General features: G+C 48.6%; 1 protein-coding gene across 1 annotated transcript; it reads right to left on the bottom strand.

Moving 5' to 3' along the window:
• On the bottom strand, positions 1–17,437 carry FDFT1 (farnesyl-diphosphate farnesyltransferase 1). The gene is made up of 9 exons (XM_028725182.2): positions 17,284–17,437; positions 15,735–15,852; positions 11,408–11,505; positions 6,416–6,599; positions 4,887–5,015; positions 4,024–4,215; positions 2,690–2,866; positions 1,983–2,135; positions 1–662 (listed from the first exon to the last, which is right to left on the bottom strand). Exons 2-9 carry the CDS (start codon positions 15,834–15,836, stop codon positions 441–443), a joined length of 1,257 nt encoding a protein of 418 aa, XP_028581015.2. The 5' UTR covers positions 15,837–15,852; positions 17,284–17,437; the 3' UTR covers positions 1–440.

Raw genomic sequence — 17,437 nt, 5'->3', positions numbered from 1 at the left:
TATTTTTTTTCCTTTCCCTTTTTACTGTCAAAATTCACGAGCAACAAAGAGGCACCTTCAAACACTCTAGTTAAAAAACACTCTATGTCAAAAACACAAAAAAAGACGCAGATCCAAACGGGTCTGCAGGAAAGAAATGGAAGGAAAAATATATTAAGACAGACTCCAATGACAGACTTGCCGGTAACCAGTTCCTCCAAAAGAGGAAGGAAAAAATTAGAGGTCTGGAAACTGCAATTTGTTAGACGCTTCAAAGCTAGCAAGTAATTGCTTTCTAGGTGAAATCTTCTGGCTCCAACTTTAGCTTGCAAGATTCCAAGCCCTTCTCCAACAGTCCTGGGACATCTATGAGTTCTCCCGTTCCCAAAGGGCAAGGAAATAATAACAGCAGCATATTCCATCCCGCAGCGAAGGGCATAGGCATCCTTGGAAATCTGCTCTCAGTTCTCGCCTGTATGGACGTATTCCTCTGCGGCTTTCGACACGGTGCTCAGGTACTGCCAGCTCAACGCAGCTAAGAGCATCACGCAGGACAGGTAGATGGGAGAGTAATGGGTCCGGGAGACCAGGGCGCCGCTGGGTAGGCTAACGGATCGGACAGAGGTAATGATCTGCTGTATCTTGCTGGAGGAAGGATCTGTACTTGGGATCTTCTGATGGATCTGCAGGAGAGAAGAACCAGCTTTCACTAAGGCAGCATTCGTCCAAACAGCTCTGCTGTTATTTATTGTTTAATAACAGCAACACACCAGAAGCCAAGTGGCCGCGTTTTATTGCCTTAACACACCAGAAGCAAAGTAAAGGTAAAGGTAAAGGGACCCCTGACCATTAGGTCCAGTAGTGGCCGACTCTGGGGTTGCGGCGCTCATCTCGCTTTATTGGCCAAGGGAGCCGGCGTACAGCTTCCAGGTCATGTGGCCAGCATGACTAAGCCGCTTCTGGCGAACCAGAGCAGCGCACGGAAACGTCATTTACCTTCCCACCAGAGCGGTACCTATTTATCTACTTGCACTTTGACATGCTTTTGAACTGCTAGGTTGGCAGGAGCGGGGACCGAGCAACGGGAGCTCACCCCTTCGTAGGGAATCGAACCACTGACCTTCTGATCGGCAAGTCCTAGGCTCTGTGGTTTAGACCACAGTGCCACCCGCGTCCCAGAAGCAAAGTAGCCTTGTCTTATTACAGCAACAAACTAGTAGCAAATTCACCTCAAAACAAATAAAGCAGGTGTGGCGATCACACAGGGCCCCCGGACGTTTGGTGGTCTATTGACCCTGTGCCACCGCTGTGTTTGCTTTCTTCGCTGCCACCAACCCGTTTCTCCTCACGGGTACACACGGAGTCCAGTCAGTTGGTATCATTAACAAATAATCAAGTTTATTTTATAGGCATGAACAAGCTTATGGTTTCAGTTAATTTTTCTTGGCAGTTTCTTAATCTTAGTTCCTTAACTGTCCTATTCGTTCCTAACAACTTCAAACTGATTATCCCAACTATCTGACTCCACCTAACACTTCCTCTCACTCTTTCACCACACAACTCGACCAACCCACAGACTTCTATCCTCCCTCTTCCGTCTTCAACTCCCAACTAACTTCCACACAACACCCACTCTCACTCTAACTCCTCCTATCAGTTTCCACTGGCCAATCACATCACACTCATTTTAACCCTCTCCTTATGACCCACCTAGGAGGCAAACGCCACAGCAGGCAGCCCCCAAATTTGTTTGCCCTTAATTTCCAGCCCCACCTGTAGGTCAACTGACTGAGGTGTGCCAATCTCAAGTTTATAACCACACTATGCAACTTTTAGAAGTCTTTCTTTGCCCTGTTGATGTTCATTTAAGTTGGGTTCGGTTTTGTAACTTACCTTGAAATGTTGCTGTATTTTATTCTGTATGTTGGCGTAAGACGCTTTGAGTATGGTTCTACCATGGAAAAGAGGCACAGAAATAAAACCTACGGCGATTATGAACTCACCTCTTCCACATACTGGTACATGATGGCTTTAACAGCCTGCATGTTTGTTGCGTCCATCATCAGAGTGACGGCTTGTCCCTTCCGAATCTTCACCACTCCCCGGAAGACTTGCTGGTTGTTGTAGCAGGCAGCCAACGTGGCGATGGCCATCACCTGGGGACCAGGAGTGGAGGGGGGAGAAGAAGAGAAGTCACCAAAACAACCTGCTTGACTCTGGGCTATCAAAGGTCATTAGATACATGTTCTCTTGACTTCCATTCATCCCCTTGTGTTATCTGAACTTCATGTGATGTTCTTGGTGTTTCAGTTTGTTGTTATTGTTTTGTAAAATGTATGTATTGTTCTAATAAAGCTTTTTTTTTTTTATAAAAAAAAAAGGTCATTAGATACAAATAAATCCAGAGCAATGTACAGCACTCTGCAAAGGAAAGCTTACTAGCACATTTGTAACCTGAAAAAACACATCGTGAAGCAAACACAACTCGAGGTATGACTGTACAGCAGAAAAGCTGCCCAAATCTAAACAGTGCTACTGGAAGGAATTTTGTTTTGTTTTGTTTTGTTTCCACATATAGCATATATTCAACACAAAAAACAGTGGCAATTTGTTGTTGACAAAGGACGGCCCTGTTAACGGGAGATGAAGGGAAACAGAAGAGCACCTCCGAAGCGGGAGACAGCTTTGCAAGCCACGCGCCCCTACCCACCTGCGGAATAGCACAGAAGTTGAAGACGCTCTGGTTCTTCAGGCGGGACAAATACGTCAAGACGTCAGGGACGTGGTGCAAGGCGTTGGTGATGAGCTCATTCATGCACTGAACGGCCTTGTCGATGTTCTCCGGCTTGGTCAGGTCAGACAGCTTCTTCGCATACTTGCTCCAAACCTGGGAGACACCAAGAGGCTATCAGAGTCATACAACTGGAAGAGACCCCCAACGGTCATCTAGTCTGACCCCCGTTGATGCAGGATGTGAACTGAGAGTGGCTATGCAGCCCTGCCCTGAGAATTTCCTCTTCCCACTAGTTCTTTGCTTACGTATTTAAGCTTGTGTGGTGTCTGTCTGTTCGTTGGCAACTTTCATTTTATTCCAGTTTTGTTAAATGATTGGTTTTTATCCGACTCGATACATTTTGTCCCCATTTATTATATATTTATTTCGTAAAATCCACACACCACTTTCTTTGTTTTGTTTTAAAAAAGCAAACCTCAAAGGGGTTTACAAAGAGAACAAAGCAATACAATTCTTGGTAAAAACAAAACAAACAAAAAACCTAGCCGAAAGAAAATATTTTAAACGTTGCAGGTGGTGGGGAATTAAATAAATTCGGCAATAAAGTAGAAGCAGATCAGAATACCCAGCAACAGCCTACATATCTCGTTCCTTGTGGGGAGGAGGCTTATTGTATATATATATTTATTACTTTTATTTACTTATTAAATTTCTGTACTGCCCGTCACCCAAAGACAGCCCTGTTTAGGGAAGTTTTTAATGACTGATTTATTATTATTATTTTTAGATATGTTTTAAAACTGCCTAGAGTGGCTGGGAAAACCCAGCCAGATGGGCGGAGTATAAAAATTATTATAATTATTATTTATTATTTTATAAAAAACCACAAAATACATACCATAGTATCATAGCCCTTTTTTAGGGAAGTTTTTAATATTTGATGTTGTTGCTTTTTTATTACTGATATTGGTGTTCTGTTGGGAGCCACCCAGAGTGGCTGGGGAAACCCAGCCAGATGGGCAGGGTATAAATAAATTATATATCATCATCATCATCATCAAATAAAGACAATACCCTGCCACACACATAAGAGTTTAAAAGGCCATAGGTTGTTTAATTAGGCAAAGGCCTGGGAGAAGAGGAATGTTTTTGCCTGGCATCTAAAGATATGCCAGGCAAGTCTCTCCACAAGTGGGGAGCCACCGCGGAAAAGGCCCATTTCTCGTGTTCCATCAAAACAGGTGGTCTCCATCCCCTGGACCAAATGTCACAGCTTTCCCTCTCTTCTCTCTTGTCGCCCCTTGATTTACCTCTTTGGGCCAAAACTCCCGGCCTTCGAGCTCATCCTCCAAGTAGTCCCGGATGATGTTGACTTTCTGCAGGAAAACCCCCAGAGAGTTGGCCAGCTCCGTGTCCTGCCCGACGATGGGGTCTTCCAGCTTCGACGCAGAAAAGAGCTGGGACAGGCCAATGCCCACCAGGCCAGCGACGTAATGGCAATACTAGAGAGAGAAATCAATCAATCAATCCTAGCTATAGCATGGGTTTTTTGTTTGTTTGATCTATTTATTAAAAGAGCTGCAGCACTTGAGGCTTTCCATCTCACTCCTTTGGCACACGGTAAGGGAGGGTTTGCATAAGCACAAACATGACTGCCAGTTTTCCACATCAATGGAAAAAAAGCATTACGGCGTAAATCTCAAAATAATTTCTTATTGTTTTGCTTTTGCTATTTATTTTGCGTTTTTGTTTTTGAGGCCTTTTCAGTTCATTTGTTTTTGCGACTGTGTGGAACACAGTTCAGCTACTTGTGTGATTGTGCGACTGACTTCAGGTGTCTTTTAAAAATAGGATAGCTGCTTATTTCCTTGACATCCGATGGGAGGGCGTTCCACAGTGCGGGCGCCACCACCGAGAAGGCCCTCTGCCTGGTTCCCTGTAACCTTGCTTCTCGCAATGAGGGAACCGCCAGCAGCAATTGGAACAGGACAACGCAATAAAGAATAAGAAACACCCCGAGGAGCAAGGGGCGCACAATTTTGCCCGCCAACTGCTACACCTATGAAGGACATCCCACACTGCAAGTTGGATCCATTTCGGCACATTTCCTGAACACATAGGTTTCAGCCCCAAGTAGATTCCCTGGGGACCCCTCCTTCCCAAGTCTACTCACCTGGTCCCACTCCTTCTCAGAATCCACCTTCTTCTCCAAAAACTCAGCCATCCCCAGACCCATCTTGTGGCAGATGTCAGCAATCACATCTCGGTATATCTTTGCCAGGTTGCGGAACTCCAAGGAGATCTAAGGCGATAACCACAAGTGACAGGAGGAAACGAAATGAGCCAGTTCAAAACAAGGGTAAGGATGAAGTTTCAGCATTTAAGGGAAACGGACCTATACACCTCTTTCTAGGGCCAAAGTGTAACCAGTTTGAGAGTAGGCACAGGTCTACTGAGAAGTCAAGTCCCATCCAGTTCAGTGGAGCTTGCTCCCGGGAAAGCGGTCATGGGATTGCAGACAAAGAGCCCAGGAATTATAGCAACTTGAAGGCAGGGGTGGAGAACCTACAGTATTGGACTACAACTCCCATCATCTCTCATCACTCACTAGGACTGATGGGAACTGGAGTCTGTAATATCTAGAGGGCCATAGTCTCCCTCGCCCCTTGGTTCAGGACCAGATTATTGTCCAGCCACAACTTTAAGGACGCATTTGATGTCGTAAGTTTTCCAAGACACCAATTGTCGAATCTTGCCTTCGCACTAATAGGGAACCAGCAGCTTTGCCTCTGACATTGCTCACAAATTCTAAGAAACCCAAAATGTCAGTGTGGTTTTGAAACCAGTGGTTAAAATCAGGTCAGTTGTGAAAGATCCAGCTCGCCATCTTGATGGGACCCAACTAGAAGAATAGCAAACCAAGCGGATGGACTATGCCGAAATGGCAAAGTTGACCGGAAAACTCGGGAATCAAGAAGATAAAAACTTTACAAAAGAATGGGGGAAATTTATAAGCTATTTAAAAAGACTACTGTAAGCAGATGGAAACACTGGAAGGATTTTGATTTCACTTGTAGTGCAACAATCACCATGGAAAATATGGATTGATATAATAGAGTATGGAAGAAGATGCAGTTTTAATTGATTAGAATGGGTCCTGAGATTCCGGGGAATCTCTGTATATGGTTATGTTTTTGAATTTTTAAAATAATTTTGTATTGTAAAATCAAATAAAAATGATTTAAACAAAACAAAACAGAACAAAATTTGCACATCTCAAAATGGCACCCAACTGCATCCAAACACAGACGGAAACCTGCTCTTCATTCTCAGGAAATTTAGTTATATCTCAAGAGGCGTCCAAATACTTAGCAATCAGGCGAGCAATTTACCAGAACGTGCAGTAGTTAGGCCAGTCTAAGATCTGTGTTTATCCCTTGAAGACTGAAGCATCCTTGGAGGCACTTAATTGAATTCGGGGGCCACACTGTTGTTTTTCTCCCCGCCACCCCACCTTAAAAGTGCTGCTAAACCCCCTTGAGAAGAGATGGCTCAGAAAGAGACCATCATAAAACCAACTTCCTATCTGCTGCCAGCAAGCACCCATTTTGCAGATACTATAGCAAACTGGCAATGTCAGGATTTGCACAGCTAACTTAAAAAGACCGCACGAACACGAGACCAACCGGCCAAATTGCTAACCGTTGGGAAGTCTTCCAAAACTTGCTTGTCCTTCTCATTACTGTCCATGTATTTCCAGTCCGGCTGATACAGGTAGGAGTGGAAGTTGTGGAGCATGGGGACCTTGGTTTCCAGGTTGATCGTCATGTCGTCCTCGATCGTGTCCAGGGCTCGGAGCACCAGGTAGAAGATGCACACGGCATGGCTGAGGACGAGGAGGAAAGAGGTCTGAGCTGAAGGACTCTCCTAGCACAGGGGGTGGAACATCCACCTTGCAAGCAGCTGGCTTCCTACGTTCGAACCCTGGCATCTCCAGAAAAGGCTGGGAAAGTCCTGTTTGAGAGCTAATAGAATTATAAAATTGAAAGTGACCCTAAGGGCCATCTAGTCCAACCCCCTGCTGGCAGTCAGTGTGGGCAGAACTGAGTTGGATGGAACGATGGTCTGACTCAGTAAAGGGCAGCTTCCTATGTCTCCATAGGCCCTAAAGAGACAGGATATTATTTAGGGCTGCCTCTGAGACTGTTTTAGGGACGCGGGTGGCGCTGTGGGTTAAACCACAGAGCCTAGGACTTGCCGATTAGAAGGTCGGCGGTTCGAATCCCCGCGATGGGATGAGCTCCCGTTGCTCGGTCCCTGCTCCTGCCAACCTAGCAGTTCGAAAGCACATCAAAGTATAAGTAGATAAATAGGTACCACTCCAGAAGGAAGGTAAACGGCGTTTCCGTGCGCTGCTCTGGTTCGCCAAAAGCGGCTTAGTCATGCTGGCCACATGACCCAGAAGCTGTACGCCGGCTCCCTCGGCCAATAAAGCGAGATGAGCGCCGCAAACCCAGAGTCGGCCACGACTGGACCTAATGGTCAGGGGTCCCTTTACCTTTACCTGAGACTGTTTGGTAGCCATCTATCCACCCACAACACAGAATACTCTACTCTGACCGGCAGCAGCTCTCTCCTGCCACCTGGCCCTTTCTACCTGGAGATGGAACCTGGCTTCTTTTGCACACAAAGCAGGTGCCTGGACCACGGAGCGAGGTCCCTTCTCCCCAAAGCATGTGCTACCAAGAGGTTACTCCTCCCCACAAACCAGGCCTTAGACTGGCCTATGAAATTATGGGAAGGCAAGGAGGAGAGAGAGAGAACATTTTGTTTGGCAACTTCAGCCAGCGTGAAAGCTCTGTGGATCATTCGTTTCTATTAGGAGGGATTGCAGCACACAGCTGCAAATAAAGGAACAGAGTATCGGCTCCAGATTAGCCTCCTGGTGCAACTCAAGAGTGCCAGCATCAACCTGGCAGAACCTAAGGAGAGCTGCATCAGCCCAGGGGCCCATCTAGTCTGGGCATCCTGTCCCCTACAGGAAAGCCAAGAGACCATCATGGCTGCAGCATACTAATAATAATAATAAAAATTATTTATACCCTGCCCTCCCCGGCCAAAGCCGGGCTTCAGGGCGGCTAGCAACAGTAAAAATTACAGTAAAAACATAATGGGGGGGGGGGCAATTTAAAATAGAGGTTAAAATGCAAATTAAAATGCAGCCTCATTTTAAAAGTAGCCCATAGATCAAAACCAAAAGGGGAGGGAAACATAAGGGTCAGATTGAGTCCAAACCAAAGGCCAGGCGGAACAGCTCTGTCTTGCAGGCCCTGCGGAAAGATGTCAAGTCCCGCAGGGCCCTAGTCTCTTGTGACAGAGCGTTCCACCAAGTCGGGGCCAGTACTGAAAAGGCCCTGGCCCTAGTTGAGACCAATCTAACCATCTTGTGACTCCAAAATATTGTCATTTGTGGACCTTAAGGTACTCCGCGGGGCATACCAGGTAGGTATGTCCCATAGGTATGTGGGTCCTAGGCCCACCCATTTGCAGTTTCCACAACTGAAATTCTGCAGCAGACAGCCTCTGACTGTGGAGACAGCGCACAGCACTGGCTGATATCTGGGTTCCAATATCATAATCTATAACCAGCTAAACATCATAATATACCGATATATCACCATGTCTGAAATAAGGATGGAGCTATGTAGAGGCATTGGCTAGCTTCACGGTTTTTCCTGTATTGTGACTTTTGCCAAGACCTGCTCTTGTGATTTGCTGCCCCTGAGAGATATGAGCCAGCAGAGTTAACAGAGGCTGCAGGAACCGAGAGAAACATTGGATGGCTTCATGGTTTTTCCCGCATGGTGATTTTTGCATGCACACATCTTGATTCACAATACAGTGGTACCTTGGTTCTTGAACTTAATCCGTTCCGGGAGTCCGTTCGACTCTGGAAACCATTGGAAAACAAAGGTGTGGCTTCCAATTGGTTGCAGGAGCTTCCTGCCCTCAAATGAAAGCTGCGTCGGACGTTCAGTTTCCAAAAAACACTTGCAAACCGGAACAGTTACTTCCAGGTTTGCAGCGTTCGGGAGTCGATTTGTACGGGAGGCAAGCCGTTCGAGTACCAAGGTACCACTGTATATTGCCAGGTCAATAACTGATACCACAATATGGACTTCAAACCGGTTTTGGACAATATATTTTTATCTTATTTAACTTTCCAAAATTCAGTCCAGTTCTTTGCTATTACGATTACAGATCAGCCCCACTTTCCTGGATGAAACACTTCATTTTTATATATTTAACTGCGCCAGCTCGTTAAATGGGCAGCAAGATTGGGTCACCCTCTGCAGTCTGGCTGAAGCAATTTGCAGAAAACCTCCTGCATTTTTTTACCCCACGCAGACACACACACTCCGCTATGTATAGGGAACGGAGTCATTGTCTGCACTTAGCCTTTCATTCTTTCTCTGAGGCGGCTGAATTAAAGTTAATTGCTCTGGAGCAAACCCATGTGTACGCATAAAACAGGGCGGAGGAGGAGGCCCATTTGCGGTGATGCAAAGGGCAGCTCAGAGAATATCTTGAATTTGCTAAGATGCAACAGGTGTGTGCTGTGCCAGAATAGGCTGCAAAAGACACAGGCCCAGAGCAAGTAACAGCAAACGTTCAGAATTCAAATAGACAAAATGCAGAGCATGTCAGGGAATTCCAAGAGGTCCAAAGCCAACGATTTAACAGAATCAATTCAATATTTACAGCAACAAAAAAGCAATCTAGATTTCAGTAGGGGCTAGACTGCATGCTGCTGGCTCCCATATCCTTACTCCAGAGGAGACTGGCATTGCACCAGCAAAAGGCAATTGTGAAAGCAGAATGCTGGACTAGGTGAGCCGCTGGCTTATTGCGCAAGCTGTTCTTAGGGTCTTAAGAAAGGTTGATGCTGGAAGTTTGAGAATTGCACCAGGAGGCTAAGCCAGATGCAATTCCTTCCTGGAATTGTGTTTTCACTGCCTCCTAATAAATGGAACTCGGATCTTTTTAAGTCGGTGGAAGCTGCCAAACCACGATGTTCTCTTGATTTCACAGGCCAACCCAAAACCTTGTTTGTGGGAGGAGCTGTCTGGTCAGCAAGCACAGCGCATGCTCTGGGACCTCCCTCCATGCTAAGGGCACTGCTGTTTGGCATGCAGAAGGACCCAGGCGCAACACCCACCATCTCCTGGGGAGAGCCATTGCCGGTCAGAGCTGACAGCCCTGGGCAGTCAACGGAGAAAACAGCCCCATCAGGCAGAGGCTGCCTTACACAGAACCAGAGAGCTGGAAGGAACCCCTAAGGGTGATCTAGTCCAAACCCCTGCAATGCAGGAACTGCAATGACAAAACCTCTACTTAAAAATGTAATAAATAATAATAAATAAAAACCTTTGTCCATTCTATGTATTTCCAAGGGTCCCTGGATTTGCACAAACAGTCCCGGGTTTCTGATTTGATCCCAAAATGTCCCCGTTTTCCTTAGCATGTCCCTATTTTCATTGGAGAAATGTTAGAGGGTATGGAGTTAGCCAACCCCTAAGCCATCTGAAGGCAGCACTGTATAGGGAAGTTTAAGGCTTTATTATGCTTTTATATATGTTGGAAGCTGCCAAGAGTGGCTGGGGTACATCATCATAATAATCTGGGCGGCTTCAAACAAAATATTAAAATACAGTAATGCATCAAACTTTAAAAGCTTCCCTAAACAGGGCTGCCTTCAGATGTCTTCTAAAAGTCTGGTAGTTGTTCCACAGGGCAGGTGCCACTACTGAGAAGGCCCTCTGCCTGGTTCCCTGTAACTTGGCTTCTCGCAGTGAGGGAACCGCCAGAAGGCCCTTGGTGCTGGACCTCAGTGTCTGGGCAGAATGATGGGGGTAGAGACGCTCCTTCGTATACAGTGGTACCTTGGGTTAAGTACTTAATTCGTTCCAGAGGTCCGTTCTTAACCTGAAACAGTTCTTAACCTGAAGCACCACTTTAACTAATGGGGCCTCCTGCTGCTGCCATGCTGCCGGAGCCCGATTTCTGTTCTCATCCTGAAGCAAAGTTCTTAACCTGAAGCACTATTTCTGGGTTAGCGGAGTCTGTAACCTGAAGCGTATGTAACCTGAGGTACCACTGTATACTGGACCGAGGCCGTTTCGGGCTTTAAAGGTCAGCACCAACACTTTGAATTGTGCTCATCAGAGAAATGTTGGAGGGTGCAGTATTACAAGACAGCCTTTCTGAACCTTGTGCCTCCGGAAGAGTTTGGGACTCTCTCAGCTCCCCAGCCAGCATGTTCAGCACCTGGGGGCTGATGGGAGTTGTAGTCTAGCAAGAGGTCGCCAGATTGAAGGAAAACCATTCCAAGCTTTGCAGCGCTGCAACTTCCAGGCTCCAGCCCGCAGGCGGTGCCAAGCGGAGCACAGGAGCAAGGCTTCTTTTTTCGCGATCACTCGGCACGCACTGCCTGGCACAGGACTTCGATTCGGATTTCACTCCTCCCCCAGGGGGAGGGGGAAAAACCACTTGCAACCAAAACAAAACCCGTGCGCGCGCACGGTTAACCCTTTCCTTGCCAGACCAACGCAGTTAACCCCTTCCATCCTTAGCCACCGTGCAAGCTTGCACGCCCCTCGCTCCCTGCGCCCCGCACCCGCCCGGGGAACTCACCGCAGCTCCCCGTCGAGGGCTTGGATGACGGCGGCGAAGCTCCGGCTGGTCTGGTTCAAGTACTGGTAGCAGCGGCGGAGGCTGTCGCTGAGCGAGTCCTGCAAGAAGAGCACAGAGGGCGGCGGGGCGCTCAGGAAACGGGTCCCCCGGGAAGCCAGCGGTGGCGGAGCCTGGGGCTGCTGGAGGCGGTGCGGGCCGGACGCCGAGCGCACCCGGCCCCCGGCCCAGCAGCAGCTGTTGCAGCCGCCGCCCGGCCCCGATCCTCCTGCTGCTCCTCCAGCACGGGGCGGGGAAAGGGCCAAAGTACGCTTGAAAAGGGAGGTTGCGGCTTTGGAGGGGCCGCTGGCCATGGAGAGGGAACGAGGGGCGCGCCCGGGCGCACGGCTCAGCGGGCCAGCAACGCGGCCCCCGCCTGGCCCCGTGCCATGGGCGCGGGGGAAAGGATCCGGGGCGCGCGCAGCCAGAGGGGAAGCGGACACACCCACCGCCCCTTCCCTCGGCGGGGAGGGAAGGCAGCCGAGGCCGGCCCGCCTCCTTCCCTCCCCGGGCGCAGCGCCGCGCCTGGCCGACTTAACCAACCCGGAGCGCTCCCTGCAGGCTCTGTGCAAAAGCGCTCTGGGCGAAACAAACTCCAGCTTTTCCTTTCCTCCTTCTTTCCCTTCATTCAAGGGGAAAGAGATCCCCCCACCCCACGCCACGAAAGCGCAGCGGGATCCACAGCGCGATCTTAGGCGCTTTTAAATTGCCATCTCATTTCTCGCACCTTTCCCCAACAGCCAAAGGTTCCTCTCCTGCTCCCCGCGTTATCCTCACAACCAGCAACCCTGCGAGGTGGGTCAGGTTCCGAGTGGCGGGAGACCGCGTGCGGATCTGAACTCGGGTCTCACGCGGTCAGGGTCCTAGTCCGACGCCTTAACCACTAAACAGCACTTGGCTTTACCGTTTGCGCATCTTGGAGCGCATGGAGACTCCTGCGTAACCGAACGGCACGGTTTTTATTATTCCGATTGTTACTTCCTAAATTTCTATACTGCCCTTCCTCTTAGAATGAGGGGGCAGTTTTCGGTGTAAAAAAATCACAAAAAGACACAACAAACGTTTTCTCCCCCATACCCATGCCGAATTTGAAACGTCCTAGTTTGCTTAATTAGCCAAAGGCCTGGAAGAAGAGGTATGGTTTTGCCTGGAGCATTAGGTACATATTGCGTATGCGGCTAATAACAAAAACAGCCTTATAAAACTTTTTGCTTGACTTAAACTGAGTATCGCCTTTTATCCAAATAGTAGCCTAGTGTAAGAAGTTGAGTTATTTGGTTGTTGCTTTGTATGCATTGCTTGAAGACCAGCTTCTGGGAGTAGGGTGGGATGGTTCATTAGTTGTTATGTGCTGAAATAATTTAATAACATTTATTTAAAGATTGTGCCTTTGCTGAGAAGCAAGTCCCTCTGAGCTTCCTGGCACTTAATTTCCTGGGGCTTAAGTCCCCTGCTGGCTTTTTCTACTTGCCAAGTTAGTGCCAGAGCTATTCAGCGATGCTCTCTTCAGAGTCAACATGCCTACTGCTGTACTTTAGATGTTGGCGTCTCAGTGTTGGGGGAGGGGGGGAGGAAATCTGTGATTTGGGCCTTCAACTCCCATCGTTGTGCGAGCACACATAAATATACACACCACCAGAAGTGAACAGGGATGACGAGAGAGGTAGCCCAACAAAGACCTAGTGGAGAGGATTCAGCAGGGCTGACATCTGCACCCTGGGGGCATTCCCGGGCTCCAATACCTCTCCCCGTATGAACTGCCCTGAACCCCGCAATCATCATCTGAACTCCTTCTTTGTGTGCCTCCTCCATGAGATCTGGAGGGTGGCAACACAAGAACGGGCCTTTTCTGTGGTGGCTCCCTGCTTGTGGGATGCTCTCCTCAGGGAAGTTCGCCCAGCACCTTCATTGTATATCTTTAGGCGCCCGGGGAAAACATTCCTCATCTCCCAGGCCTCTGGCTAATTAAACCATCTCTGGCCTTTAAAGAGGGTGTGTGTGTTATTGTTTGTTACTATTTTTGTATTTTTATGTTCTAAACCGCCCTGTGATCCTCAGATGAAGGAAGCTCCCAAACCCGCTGTCTGGCAGCAGTGGCTGGGTCCACAAAGTCACACTCACAGAGTTTTAAATTTCCTACATGATCCCAGAGCATCCGATGGGGCGTCACCTTGGAGCACTGTGGGAAAAGGACATGATGGTGGGTCCCCAGTCTCAGCTGCTCCCACCGGGATGCACAGACTGGCAAGTTGCCAGGGAACCCTGCAGGCACAGAGCCAGCCCTGGGACTCAGCCAGACCTTGGCCAGCTAACTCTTTGCACTAAAAGCAGGGCTGGGGAACCTCAGACCCCGGGGGGGTGTGTGTGTGCTAAACGTGGCTCTCCCCAGCCAGTGGGCCCACTCCACCCAAGGCTTGTGATCCGTTTTGGTCTGGCCGAAACCTCCAACGAGATGCCTTTGGCTTGCCTAGATGAAGGATACAGAATGGTCTGTGAAATGTGCCTGTAAAAGTTGCTTACCATGCAAAGGAGGAAATTATAATTATTCCCGGAAAGGGAATGTGGCCCCGCACTAAAGGAAACGGGTGTGTGGATACTCTGCACATCCTAGGAGCAGAAGGGGAACGCACAATTCCTGCCTTTTCTCTTTAAATTAAATCTTCTGCTCTGAAATCAGAAAGAACTAGCAGCAGGAGGATTGGGCGTTGGGCAAGGACCTGGGAGACCAGGGTTCAAATACTCCGCCATGAAGCTCACTGGGTGACCTTGGGCCAGTCACTGCTTCTCAGCCTAACCTACACTGCAGGCTTGTTGTGGAGATTAAATGGGGAAGGGGAGAACCACATTAAGCTCCTTGGAGGAAAAAGCTTCGGTAAAAATGCAAGAAACAAGCGCAGAAGATAAATAATAAATAAATATAACCACAAGGGTTTTACTTAATTGCCTTTCATTTTCAAAGATTTCTTGGAGAATTTGGGGCAATGTGAAAAAGCAATGAGGCAAGGGAGCTGTGCAGGAAGGTTTGGATCCCACCTCACTGCACCTGGCATTCAAAGTAGCCCCCCACCCAGCTGCTTCTGCAAGAAGAAAATTGCATCAAGTGCTCCAAAACAGCAGTTCCAGCATAGTGCGATTTGGCCCGAGATCCTGCTGGAGATATTTGGTGGAGGGAAAGGGCTTTTCGCTTTAAAGAAGAGAAAGGAAGAGGAAGGAAGAAAATGGAATAAAACCATTTGTCCAGAGGACAGGCAAGTTGACTGCACATAAAAAGTCATAATAACGAAATATAATTGATACCTTTCATAAAATCTGACAGGCAGCAATTCATAATTAAGGTGCAAGAATGCTTCATCATATCATGAGCCAATAGTGATGGTCCAATTTAAGACCTGTCTAGCACTGTAATTTCACAATAAAGAATTTTATTTGATTGCTATAAATTAATATTTTTTCCAATTATTTTTTGTCTGTCTTTCTTCCTGCCTCCCCTGCTCCAAATCCTGCATGTCTGACATTAGATTGTGGACTTTGGGAAACAGTATGAATCCATTGTCTCTGGCTAACGGCTGCAATTAATAGACTAAAGTTGTGTATTAAATATGTCTGAAAATAATTTACAGATTTCACAGTCTCTCCAGCCCCACCCCCCCTTCTGAAACCATTATTTCTTCTCTCACTTCCTTGACAAGGTAGAAGCATGAAAAAACAGAATGGGAAAAGAGAAAATAAGACATACAACAACTCCTCATCTCCATCTTTTTCTATTACCCGTCTATTTTATCTATTAAAAAAATATTTTTATTCTGCTTTTCTGCCTGAACATGAGAGACTCGAGGAGAGTCACAACCAATCCAATAAAAAACCATGGCAAGCAGATGTTTTCGCCACACCGCTAAATAGAACTTCCATGTCCAGAGGCAGGCTATCACTTAATATGCCAGTTGCTGGAGGGCAGGAAAAACATTGTGGGAATGCAATTTTCTTAATGGCTTGATGGTGGGCTCCCTGGAAGTGTCTGTCTGGCTGCTATGAGTTCTTTTGGCCCTATAAGGTCCTTTGGCCGCTGGGAGCAACAAGATACTGAACCATCAGAGACTGGCAGTGCTTTCCAGAGTTTCAGACGGGAACATTTCCAGTCCTGCCTAAGAGACACTGAGCATCGACCCTGGGACCTTCAGGCACTGTAACCACCGAGCTAAGGGCCTTCCTAGCCAGCAAAATTAAAAACCAGGGAACAAGACAACCCATTCTTTCCACACCCATTCAACACAGTGCACTGTCGCGCACTCACCTGGTCCATCTTAGGCATCACCGTCTTGTAGCCTCCCATCTTAAACCTCACCAGGTTGTAGAGCTCCTCTGGGTGGCCCAGCCATTTCTTGAACAGCTCCATCAGCTTCCAGTCTCACCTGTCAATTTGTGGGTGTCCAGAGCGATAAGATTTAATAAGGACCTGCCCTGCCCAGCCTTCTTCCCAAATCCCTCTTTTTTTCTCCACCCTTTGGAATCAACAATTTCCTTTTCTCCTTTTAATTCTTCTTTCCTCTCCCACTCCCAATTTCTTACTCCTCCTCCTCCTCCACCTGGCTTCCTTCCCCTACTCTAGCCTTCCCCTCACCTTTTACTTTCCTTTTTACCCACTCTTCTTCTCACCCACCTGTCTCCTGACTTAATTCACCCCTTCTAGATCCCAACCCACCCTTAGCCTCCCTCTCCCTGGTTTCTAGTTCCTTTGATGTCCTCCCATTCCCATTCCCTCCCTACCTATGATCCTGCTGTGTTCCTCTTTCCCACCTGCCTTAATTCACCCCTTCTTTATTCCTGCTTTACCTTACCTGGAGGTTTCTAGTCCTTATGAGATCTTTCCCTCCCTTTGCTCTACACCCCCCCCACCCTTACCCTCCTTGGAGGTTTCTAATCTCTATTAGGTCTTCCCTCCCCTCCCTCCCTGTTATCCTGTAATTTTCCTCTTTCCCACCCACCCCATCCCCCTGGCTTAATTCACTCATTCTCTGTCCCCCTACCCTTACGCTCCCTGGAGGGTTTCTAGTCCCTATGAGGTCTCCCCACTCCCCTTCCCCCACCTACCTACCTACCTACCTGTGACCCCACTGTTTCCCTCCTGCCCCATCCCACCCCGCCCCCACCTTATTTCACCCACCCTTACCGTCTCCTTGTGAGGGTTTCTAGTCCCTATGAGGTCTTCCCTCCCCATACCTGTCTAACCTGCCTACCTACCTACCTGTGACGCCGCCATTTCCCTCCTGCCCCCACTCCGTCCCCTGCCTTATTTTGCCCCATCGGTCTCCCCTGCCCACCCTTACCATCTCCTTGAGAGGGTTTCTAGTCCCTATGAGGTTCCCCCACTCCCCTCCTCCCACTTACCTGTCACCCCGCCGTTTCCCTCCTTCCCCCCTTATTTTGCCCCATCTGCACCCCCTTGCCCACCCTTACCTTGGGAGGGTTTCTAATCCCTATGAGGTTTTCCCTCCCCATACCTACCTACCTACCTGTGACCCCGCCGTTTCCCTCCTCCCCCCCCGCCCCTCCCAACTTATTCCGCCCCATCTGCCCACCCTTACCGTCTGCTTGGGAGGGTTTCTAGTCCCTATGAGGTCTTCCCTCCCTCCCCCCACCTACCTACCTACCTACCTGTGACTCCGCCCCGCCCCTGCTGTATTTTGCCCCATCCGTCTCCCCCTGCCCACCCTTACCTTGAGAGGGTTTCTAGTCCCTATGAGGTCTTCCCTCCCCATACCTACCTACCTGTGACCCCGCTGTTTCCCTCCTCCCCACCTCTTATTTTGCCCCATCTGCACCCCCCCCCCGCCCACCCTTACCGTCTCCTTGGAAGGGTTTCTAGTCCCTATGGGTCCCTGGAGGCTCCTCTTCCTCCCTCCCCGCCCGTACAGCCTCCTCTGCCGAGATGCCCGGGCAGCCCTGAAGAAATCGCATCGCCATCCTCCCTCCTCCGCCCCCTCCCCTCCTGTGCCC

The sequence above is a fragment of the Podarcis muralis genome, chromosome 3, assembly GCF_964188315.1.
Source record: "Podarcis muralis chromosome 3, rPodMur119.hap1.1, whole genome shotgun sequence".
Lineage (NCBI taxonomy): Eukaryota > Metazoa > Chordata > Lepidosauria > Squamata > Lacertidae > Podarcis > Podarcis muralis.
This window is presented reverse-complemented; position numbering and strand designations above follow the sequence as displayed.